The sequence below is a fragment of the Gymnoscopelus microlampas genome (assembly GCF_963454915.1).
Source record: "Gymnoscopelus microlampas genome assembly, chromosome: 6".
Taxonomy (NCBI): domain Eukaryota; kingdom Metazoa; phylum Chordata; class Actinopteri; order Myctophiformes; family Myctophidae; genus Gymnoscopelus; species Gymnoscopelus microlampas.
Genome location: NC_139943.1, coordinates 1,014,401 through 1,026,241, shown reverse-complemented (window position 1 = coordinate 1,026,241; position 11,841 = coordinate 1,014,401). Strand labels below are relative to the sequence as shown.

At 39.4% G+C, this 11,841-nt stretch overlaps 1 protein-coding gene across 1 annotated transcript; it reads left to right on the top strand.

Moving 5' to 3' along the window:
* Window positions 1-5,602: 5,602 nt before the first annotated feature.
* On the top strand, window positions 5,603-7,090 carry LOC311047925 (E3 ubiquitin-protein ligase TRIM39-like; the record flags this gene model as incomplete). The annotated part of the gene is made up of 1 exon (XM_084060877.1): window positions 5,603-7,090. One exon carries the CDS (start codon window positions 5,603-5,605, stop codon window positions 7,088-7,090), a length of 1,488 nt encoding a protein of 495 aa, XP_083917003.1.
* Between the last annotated feature and the right edge of the window lie 4,751 nt (window positions 7,091-11,841).

The window sequence follows — 11,841 nt, the reverse complement described above, 5'->3', positions numbered from 1 at the left end:
GAATGTTTCTACTGACCAGACCTGTAGGGGGCGCAGTGAAAGAAATCCCTTCCGGTGAAATATTTTCTTTTCTGGCCAAAAAAGTGTATTTTAGACGTGCGGTGGGGGGCTCAGAGTGTCCCCACTATGGAAAGTAGGCTTTCAACATCTTAAACCCGTCTTTGTTTTGATGAATAGCAAAAGTGTATTATTATTTTTTTACTCCAGACGAGAGGCTGCGCGGGTGTTGAGGCAACGTAACACAGCGTTACGGAGGAGAACTCCTTCTAACGCTGTGGACCAGAGCTACGTCACTTTTAGCTGTAGAATACAACCCTCGTAGACGTATCTATGATTCTGACGTTTTCAATCTACGAGAGTTGTAGGGTTCACCCCCCATGGAGACCTGGACTTTCAGCACTGGTGCTTGCTTACCCCCACCGCACGCCCCAAATGTTGTCGCTACGGGGTAGTAGTTTAATGTAATAATCCATATCTTTCAATAAAGAAGTGTTTTAAAGCCGTCTGTGGCCGAACGCCATTTTTTCACCCTCGTTTACTTCCTTTTTACATTGAGTGTAATTCCGGGTTTCAACAGATGGGGCGCGTCACTAGCCATGGTCACTACTGCCCATTGGGAACTTCCGACAGAATCGGCCACAGACGGCATTAAAACACTTCTTTATTGAAAGATATGGATTACTAAATTAAACTACTACCCCGTAGCGACAGTTAACATTTTGGGCGTGGGGGTAAGCACCTTTATTTTCAATTTGTACATGTTTGGAGTGTCTACGGGGTATAGTGCTGAAAGTCCCTGTGTCCATGGGGGGTGAACCCTACAACTGTCGTAGATTGAAAACGTCAGAATCATAAATACGTCTACGAGAGTTGTATTCTACAGCTACGTCACTTTCATCATCTTAACACGGCCGTTAAGGTTAACGTCAGTAAGACTTCAAAATAAGAGTAATACTGACTAATGAATGGTACTTTATGAATAACAATTACAATGGAAAAAACACGGTGAAACTAATATGTTGTAAATAATAATAATAATAATAATACAGTGGTCAATTCCTTTTTGCAGTCGTTTTTGCATGACATTCATTCAAAATAAGAGCAACTCAACCGTAGGCTACATTTATATTTCCTTTTTTTAATGAATAACAAATATTAATAATATTACCATAACCATAAAGTGACCAATTACATTATTATCCCATGCCATGTGGCAGCTGTTGTTGTCTGACATTGTTGAATATGTGTGTTCTATTTGTGAAAGTATACATTTTAACATACATTATTGCTTAGGATACTTTTAATATCCCAGTAGCTACTGTAAGCCACTGTGAGCCTATACATGATTTCTAAACCATGTCCATGTCATTATATTCATTACAACTGTAAAGGGACCTGCAGCTCAGTGGTAAAAGTACTAAAACAAAATTACTTACATAAAAGTATCAATACTGCACTGTAGAATTACTCTGTTACAAGTAAGTCCAGAACTCAAAATGTACTTGATAAAAGCACAAAGGTATTGGCAATGCAATGGCATCAAAATGTACTTAAAGTACCAAAAGTAAAAGTACCCATTATGCAGAATGTCCCATTTCACAGGTTTCAAATGTATAAAATGTATAAAAAAAACACTTTAGAAAATAGCAGATCTACAAGCTCACAACAGTGCGTTGTGAGCTTGTAGATAAGATTGGCTATTTTCAAACAGCCAAAGTTTAAATAGGTTTGAAGTGATTCATGTATGTTTTTTAATAATAATCCAAATCTACAAACTAACTAACTTAAGTTTTCTAATTATTGTAGTGGAGTTAAAAAGGTACAATTTGACTAAAACTAAAAGTATGACATTTTTTTAAATGGTTTGTCACAGCTCATTCTACTTAGAATACAGAGACATTGTAATGCCATAGTATCACTTCCTTCGCAGGTGTTACCAATGATACTAATGAAGGCTCTGTTCCATTTAGTGTAGCACAGTGGTTTCCACGACCCCGATAACTCTGAGAGTGTACAAATGGAACCAAATGGACCCTTACGGGTCCATTTGGTTCCATTTGTACACTCTCAGAGTTACACACCCATTTGGAAGCCCATGAGGGTCCCTGGACCCCAACTTGAGACCCACTGGTGTAGCGTGTTTCCAGTGAGGCCCAACATGAACGACATCAGCACCCTGACTCTGTTTGACCAGAATGGAACAGAGCCTTCATTAGTATCATTGGTGACACCTGTGAATGTCTTCACAATATGGCTGCGCTGCATAGAGCCTATTATGTAGCTTTGTATGATGAATTCCCCTATTTGTGATGAAGCCCTACTTTCTCACACTTTTAAAGCCTTCCAAAAAAATAAAGCAAAAATAGTGGCGGTACAAATGTACACTCTCAGAGTTACAGACCCATAAGGGTCCATTTGGTTCCATCATTTAGCTAGGGACCCCCTGGAACTCCCTCAAGGACCCCTGGGGGTCCCCGGACCCCACTTGTTCTAATCCAATGTTCTAATCTACCCTAACAAGTGTGCTCTCCTACCAGTATCCCATGCTGCCCAAAATGCACCAGGATCCTACCCCTTACCCACTGCTGCCACCTGCTGGGGAGTACAGGATGATCCCAACAGTAAAGAAAGTACCAAACACCACATTGTAGAAATGTTCTGTTACTAGAAGTGAAAGTCCTGTATTCAAAATATGACTTACAATGTTGGCATTTAGCAGACGCTCTTATCCAGAGTGACTTAACTAAGTGTCAAATTGGAATAAGCAAAGCATTGACCAACATGCCAAAAGACACTCTAGTGTGGCTTTTGTATGTGTATTTCCCCACACCAAATAAATTCACCATTTAAAGCAAAGTCCATACATTCTTGGGCTTGACTTCCCTTGGAAAATACATCTCCAGACCCTAACTCTAGTCACAGAGGAATAATTGTTACATTTGTCCCATTATAAGTCTTAATTAGAAATGGTTTCTGGATTTAGAATTTGACAAGTCTTCTCAAACAAACCAATGTCCATGAAATAAATCATATGAATAAAGAAATAAAACACAAAATAATGACTAATAATGATGGCAGTTAAACAGATGACAGCTTTGTGTGGAAGGGGGCATATGTACAGAATATCTGTAGTTGTCTAAGGTTTAAGAGTAGAAACTGTCTGCTGTAGTCTCAATAAACCACAAACAAGTGAAATTAAGTCGTATGGTCATTATCACAGACTCGTTTTTATTGTCAGCTGTGAGGTTTAAACAAGGAATTTTCATTTGCACCGTGCTGTAACAACCCAACAAAAAGACACTTAACAATTGATGAAATACAACCCATAACATGTTCTATAGAGTTGTTTTTTTTATATAATTGAATATAACATTGGAATACTTTTTTGTGAAAATTCTTTAAAAAAAAAGAAATATCCACCACATTCTGTGACACTCAAGAAAGACTGTGATATAAAAAGTTGCTCACTTGTGATTAACATGAGTGATGATAAGGGAAGATGTATTTTCTTGATCATCAAGAATGAGTGGAGGGGAATGGTATGATGGTTCTCCCATGGAATTTGCACTTGTTCCAGTAGAAAAGGACAGCCTGGTGTCAACATCATAGCATCAAGCAGATGTGATCTTCCTCATGATATGCAAACACACCAATCTTCTGGACATTAACCACTTTAGCCCTATTTTATAGGCTTGTAGATCTGCTAATGTTAACATTTTAGTACTTTTACTTTTGCACTTTGAGTGTATGTTGATGCCAATACTTTTGTACTTTTACTCAAGTCAAATTTTTAACAAAGGCCTTTTACTTGTAACAGAGTATTTTTACATACTTAATTACTATATACTTGAGTACTGTTTGTATGGCCCTGCTGGTATTCACAGTGTTCGTGTGAATGCAAATCATTCTCACACACAACATGACATGACATCAAAAGTGAATGAAAGTCATTAACAAATGAAATGTCTGGGTGGGGGTGTGTTGGGGTCTTTCACTGCTGGAAATTATCTCCACAACAAGCTGCAAAAAGCTATTTTTGTATGTTTGTATTTTGTATTCTATTTGGGTGGAGGGGACTGTTTCCCATTTTTCATCTTAATCAGAAATAAATAATTAAATTAAATGATCCAAGACCAACACCAAACCAAGTTTGATTTGCGATCGATGTGCACATGATTTGTTTGGTAACAGGAAGAGTGGGCAGTGGGCACCAGAACATTCTGGGCACTAGGGGAAACTGGGCACCTAGGAAGAGTGGGTACAGGTTGTATCTGTGTTGGTGCCTAGATGTCCCTAGTGCCGACTGTTCCACTTTGGAAGAGTGGGCACCAGGCCTCGGAAGAGTGGGCACTAGAGTGGGCACTAGGCTGACTGTAAGGCCTCTTACGAGCCAGGCCTCAGAAGAGTGGGCACTATTTGTTTCACCTCACATACTCAGACATTCAGCTCCACAGCTCCACACAGTGGAGGAAGGGAGTTATTGTTCCATTGTGTTGAAGTCAACAAGATGCCTCTTCACACCTAAACCACAATGAAAACATGGGACTCCCTGATCATGGGACACTAGATATTCATAGAACTGGAAGTAAAGCAATCATTTGGGCCCCCCCTGGAATAATTCAACCCAAAGGGAAAAAGGAAAATCAGATAAGATAAGATAAGAGCTTTATTGTCATTGCATACACGACGAAACATAGTTTGGTACCTCTGCAGACAACAACAGTATTAAAAGAAGAGCACTGAACATCAGGTTCTTTGTATGACAGTGGTACTAGCACCTCAACCAACCCAACTTAAGGACCCACTGAAGAACCAACATTTAATTTGTGTGTAGCCTGACGTAGCCTGGGCCCAAACATTTTGAAATTAATAGAACCTACAAGCAAGCTCACAATTGTAAACTTGTACGTCTGCTTTTTAAAAGTACAAAATAGGGTTAGGTCCACATTGGGGGATATTGAATAATACTGTAGAAGCTGTATGTAAATAACAGTTGAGAACCTGTACCTTTCACAACATTTTTTCACTTTACATTCTGTTTAGATGCCCCAGTTGGCTGGATTCAACACACTACTATTAGTAATGTTTTGTGGTATTGGAAAAAAATGTGTGTATGCCTCTACAGTGGGTATCAGTATTGATACGGAAATAAATACACTGACATGCCCCTCATATGCGAGTGTGTGTGTGTGTGTGTGTGCGTGTGTGTGTGTGTGTGTGTGTGTGTGTGTGTGTGTGTGTGTGTGTGTGTGTGTGTGTGTGTGTGGATGACGTGGGTGTGGGTGTGTGTGATTTGCATGTCAAAGCTCCACCCCTTACCAAACAACAAAAGATTCACCTTCAGTTCACACTCAGCCCAAACACACAACTTCTTCCAGTGAGGGAGGACAGACTGTCTTTCCAGTTCCACAGCTACAGGAGGGAATACTGACCAGACTGCTGTTGACTCTTTCAGATGAATGGACTTTAACAAGAACCAGGATTCACTGTGAAAGAAAGTCAACTTCAGGGAACATTGCATCTGAAGCAGGGACAGTTACGACCACTGACTGGTTGATGTCCTTTCTTGATCAGAGTGATTATAGCTTCTCTGAGAGACGTAATGGCTTCGCAGTCGGCTCTTTCAGAAGAGGATTTTTCCTGTCCTGTGTGCCGTGACATCTTTAAAGATCCTGTTGTCCTGTTATGTAGCCACAGCTTCTGTGAAGCCTGTCTGCACACATGGTGGAGAGAGAAGCTAATAAAAGAATGTCCAGTTTGTAAGAGGATATCTTCAATGGATCGTCCACCCTGTAACCTGGCTCTGAAGAAGTTGTGTGAGGCCTTCAAACAGCAGATACATGATCAGAGAGCTTCAAAACGGCAGAAAACTTCATCAGGGTCCGAGGATCTCTGCAATCTGCACGCTGAGAAACTCGAGTTCTTCTGTTTGGAATGTCAACAGCCAGTGTGTGTTGTGTGTCTTGATTCAGAAAAACACACCGACCACACGTTCAGTCCCATTGATGAAGCTGCACTGAACCACAAGAAGAAAGTCCAGGAATCACTGAAGCCTTTACAGGAGACATTAAAGGCAATTAAGGATGATAGCAGTAAATATGCGCAAACACTAGCATACATTAAGCTCCAGGCCCAGTACACAGAGAGTAAGATTAAAGAACAATTTAAAAAGCTCCATCAGTTTCTACAAGAGGAAGAAGTGGCTAGAATCTCTGCACTGAGAGAGGAAGAGACGCAGAAGAGTGACTACATAAAGTGCTCAATTTTTGATCTTCATTCCAAAGAAGTCCTTTCAGTAGAAATCGCAGACATAGAGTTCAAGCTGAGCGCTGAACACAGATCATTCCTACAGAACTACAAGGACACAGTGGAAAAAATAGATACTATTTTTCTAGATTACTACTACCATCCGGGGGAGCCCTGCTCAGAAGCATGGATAGACGTGGCCAAACACCTGGGCAACCTGACCTTCAGAGTCTGGGACAAGATGAAGGACATTGTCTCCTACACTCCTGTCATTCTGGACCCCAACACTGCCAAACCAGGACACGTCCTGTCTGATGATCTGACCAGTGTCAGACCTGAAATGCGATGGCTTCCTGACAACTCAGAGAGGTCTGGCATCTACGGCTTTGAGGTTCCGGACAATCCGGAGAGGTTTGACTGCTTGGACATTGTCCTGGGTTCAGAGGGCTTTAACTCAGGGACTCACAGCTGGGATGTTGAGGTTGGAGACAGTAAATACTGGTCACTGGGTGTGTTAGCAGAGTCTTTTCAGAGGAAGGGAATTGGAGGGGGTCCATTCTGGAGAATAAGCACCGGTTCATACTCGATGGCCTCCTCACCAGGGTCAAAAACTAATCTCTTATGGAAGCAGATTCCTCGTAGGATCAGAGTCCAGCTGGACTGGAACAGAGGAAAACTGTCATTCTCTGATCCTGATACTAACACACACATACACACCTTCACACATACTTTCACCGAGACTCTCTTTCCATTCATTAGCACTGATACTTATATGAAGATGTTACCAGGGAAGGTCAATGTCAGAAACATTGATGCTGATGAACATGATGCTGATGATGACTAGACAATAAAAAATGATATGAAGCCTTCAAGTTTCATTGTAGTGTGGCATGTAACATTTGACTAAAACGGTCGTGTAGTCATTTTGTATTTGAACACATTTTTAATTCATGCATAGTAACTTCTGATAAAACATTTTGAGTGTTTATTTTTTGTAGTGCATCAAAATGATGAGAGCATAATGGAAGATTAGCCTGTATTTCATGGGCTCTATTGTAGAGACACCCAATTTAGTATAATGTCATCTACTACTTCCTCATAGAATCACAGTACCATTTTGCATGAATCTTAAAATGTTTTCTTGAACCATTTAATCTATTAACTTTTGAATTATCTTGTCATGTTACAAAACTGTAAGGAATTATAAATGTTTCATTCAAATAAACGTCTATATCTTGTGTGATTTGAGTTCAGTATTTCAGTTCTGTTGAAGCAAACACTATTTGTTTTTAACTCATGCAGTCAGTCTCCAAATGGTGAATATATAGAAAGCTTATATGAAGCCGTAGCTTTATATTAAGTATACGTAGAATCACTGTACCATTTTGCATGAATCTCAACAAGTTTTACTGAACCATTTAATCTATTAACTTTTGAACTTTTGACGATCAAAAAGGTCCACAAAATAACACGGAGGATGTGGAGGCTTGTTCGTAAAGTCAGTAAAAATACTCCAAACATCCCAAAACAAACTTGTAAGGCTACTTCTTGGCCTCAATTACAAAACCCATTTAACCCCTGATCATTTTGCTAGGATTGGATGGCTTAGGGTTGAGGACAGAGTACAGCAACTTGCTATGGGCCTGGTCTTCAAGATACACCACAACATTGGGATCCCCCTGTATTTGTCAAAATACTTCCAAAATGTTAATCAAGTCCATGATCATAACACCAGAGGCAGCTCCACAAACCATGTTCAACCCAGATTTGGCACAACAAAGGGAATGAACTCATTCTCATGCTATTCATCTAAAATGTGGAATGCCCTACCAAAAGGAGTAAAGGAGTGTAAAACCCTACTCAAAAATGCCCTAAAGATACACCTTCAGGAGGCTGCAATTCAAAAATGGCCCCTGTCCAAGTCCTAACCTACCCCATGTCCTAACTTAACCTACCCCCCCCCTCTCTCTTTCTTTTTTTTTGTACATATTTTTCACCTTTCATACCAGTAACCTGTAAGCTGATTGTATGACATTCTGTATAGTAGTGTGTACAGTATATCTGTCTGTCTCTTATATGTCATCATGATTTGTGTGCATGTGGATCTCATCTTAAACAAGCTACGTGCTTAACTGAGCTATCCAGTTTAGTAGACCTTGTATTGTGAATTTGTACTTCCATGTACTGTTATGTACTGTCATGTACTGTTCTCATGTCTTACTAAATAAAGTACACCAATCAATCAATCAATGAAATATCCTGTCATGCAGCAAATACATCATAGATCTGTAAAGAAAACTGCATTTGTTTCATCCAAACATCTCTCATGTCATTTGAGTTCAGTTGTTCAGTTCTGTTGTAACCAACATTAATTCAGAGGAAGTGGTTTAGAGCATTGGTTCTCAAAGTGGGGTCCGGGGACCCCCAGGGGTACTTGAGGGGGTTCCAGGGGGTCCCCAGCTAAATGATGGACAGGGACCAAATGGACCCTTATGGGTCTGTAACTCTGAGAGTGTACAAATGGAACCAAATGGACCCTAACGGGTCCATTTGGTTCCATTTGTACACTCTCAGAGTTAAATTAACATTGATTTTACAATATGAATTGGGGTCCCAGAGACATACATGCCATTAAATGGGGGTCCGTAGCCTAAAGCATGTCAAACTGGGGGTCCTTGAAATTAAAATGGTTGAGAATCACTGCTAGAGAGCCGTAAAAATCTTCTATTATGGGGGGTCCCTGGCTTATCTTTTCAAATGGGGGTCCGCGGTCTAATAAGTGTTTATTTGGGGGTCCTTGGCACGAAAAAGTTTGAGAACCACTGGTTTAGAAAATGTGTATTTAGATAAAGCAAAACATTTTTATTTCCATTTTGACATTTATTTTTTTACTCATCCAGTCAGTCTCCAAATGAACAAAAAACACCTTTTTGCCGCCAGTGGCAGTGATTGACCAGAGTGAGAGTGAACGACATGCAGACAAACTATAGAGAGAAGTGGTTTGTCAGCCTTTTGTTTGTATGGCCCTGTATTCACACAGTGTTTGTGTGAATGCAAATCCTTCTGACAAACAACATGACTTTGCTTCAGGTGGTAAGGAAGGTCATTAACAAATGAAATGTCTGGGTGGGGGGTGTATTGGGGGTCTTTAAGTGGTGGTAATTATCTCCACAACAAGCTGCAATGTGTATTTTTATTTTAGTTTTTTGACAGAGGAGGCTGTTTTTCTGCTCAGTCTTCTTAATCCTGACAAATAACAACATCTAAAAGAACATGAACCAAGACCACCAAACCAATTTAAATGGGGGATCCTTCACATCACTCACTCATACATTCAGTTTCAATTCTTCAATTGTATATTTAAATATGCAAACTAGGCATTAACAAAATGTGTGATAACCATGAAAAAGCTACTGCTGTGGAAAGGTTATCGTATATTTATTTACTCGTATTGACCCTATGAACAATTTAATATAGGTTTGGTTTTGCCCACTCTTTCCATAATCATTGCTCAATTTTGGGGCTCTGGCTCATGGACTATCTCAGGCTTTTATTTGAGTAAGGTCCAGGAGTTTCCACACAGAGTATGAATGTGGTGTGTTTTCCTCTCGTAGGCGTGTCAAACAAGGTTATTTCTTACAATAAATACGTTATTTTTGTGAAATTACATATTTACGCCCGTGATCTATCGTTTTTGGCTGTGTGCGATGGTTTTCTTTAAAATACGATAAATTGAGTCCTCCGGGAATATATTTTAAGTGACATTTCCTATCTGCCAACACTGTGTACAATTAAAAGCGAATAAAGAGATAAACAGAGTGTAAACGGAGCATTGTCACATTGCAACTTTGAAGAACTAGCTTTCAAAAGCAGCAGAATAGTGCACTTGCTGTTAGAAGTAGTTATGAGAAAGCATAACTTGGTATGAAGTCTTTTGAAACAAAAAGCAATATTTAAAAATGTTGCTGTCACTTGGTTCAAAACCTTTGAGACAAATAGCAGCGACTCAATGTGGGGGGTCTGGGGACCCCCAGGGGGTCCTTAAGGGGGTTCAAGGGGGTCTGCAGCTAAATTAGTTAATATTGCATAAAAAGCTACATTATACTTTGGCTATTCGAAAAAAAAGTCTATCTACAAAATGTGACGTGTTGTGAGATTATGAGCGTTTATGAGCTTGTAGGCTATATTTGACAAATATTGAAACAAATGAAACATTTGGAATAATCTTTATTTTATTTATATATATATTTTAAAACAAATCTTCTCTTCTGGGGGTCCCTGGCACTAAATCTTTTCAGATGGGGGTCAAATGCATCTTTACAATTTGGGGGTCCTTAAAAACCACTGATTTACCACCTGATTCACAGTGTTCCACAGTACACAGGATGAGCAATTCAGCTCAGACAGAACCTCATGTTTGTGACCGTTAACATTCAGAACCGCCCTTAACAATACTGAAACACAAACTAAATTAAAACACAAAAACACATAAACGGTACAGGGTCCAACACATTTCTTCACACTGACATCAGTGTACTCAATGTGAAAGTGTTAACATTACAAATCAAATGTTGTTACACCCCACGTGGGGTAAACACGCCCATAAATAATGACACAACGGAAAATCAGAATAAGTGTTTATAGTTATTAGGTGCCAATACTTTTCTCTGTTGATGGGGTCTATCTACAGGTGTAAACTACCCCTCTCAAACACATTGAAAATATATTCCAGTCAGACTGGATCAGACCAGTCTCTTCTGTCTGGTAGGTATTTCTATTATTCTGATTGAGCTGTCATTGTGATTATTAGTGGAATATTCAGATACAGTAAACAGTAAACACATATACGGTAGGTTAGCACTCTGGAAACATTCACAGGAACATCATTTCACTTGAGGTTATTGATGGCATAAGTTACAAGTACCAAGATGATCCTAACTAGTAACAGGATTGTCTCACATCTTAAGCCATGCATGTCTAATGTCCAAGTACACATTTGTACAGTGAGACTGCAAAAAGCCTCATTAAATCACTTATGGTTATGGATACTTTGTCCAAGACAAATTTACGTCAGGACAGTAGAGTCTAGTGTTGTACACGTTTTCTCCACTTTATTCTCTGCTAAATATAAGGTTGTATCTGAAAACCTCGCAGATATACAATTGCAGATCTGCTATTTTTGAAAAACAGAGAAAATGTGTGCAAAACTTTGAATATATATATTTAAAAAAAAGTTTAACTCAAAACTTTGTTTCTGGAGGTCCCAGGCACAAAAATATTATATATATTTCTTTTTTCCTTGACATGATTTTATTTGAGAAGCACTGCCATTAAGAACATGCGTGTGTGGCAGGAGCAGTGCAGCGGAGTATGTGGGGTAGTAACGCACAAAACTAATGTGCCAAACAGCTTATTCTGCTTTTAACCCATTGAGACCTGGAACTGTGTCATTTTTAGATTTGAGCTAAAAAGAATTATTTTACACTTTGGGCTATTCAAAAATCGTGAAAATGTGTGCAAATCTTTGAATATATATATTTTTAAAGCGAACATTTTTAACTCAAATCTTTGCTGCTGGGGGGTCCCTGGAACAAC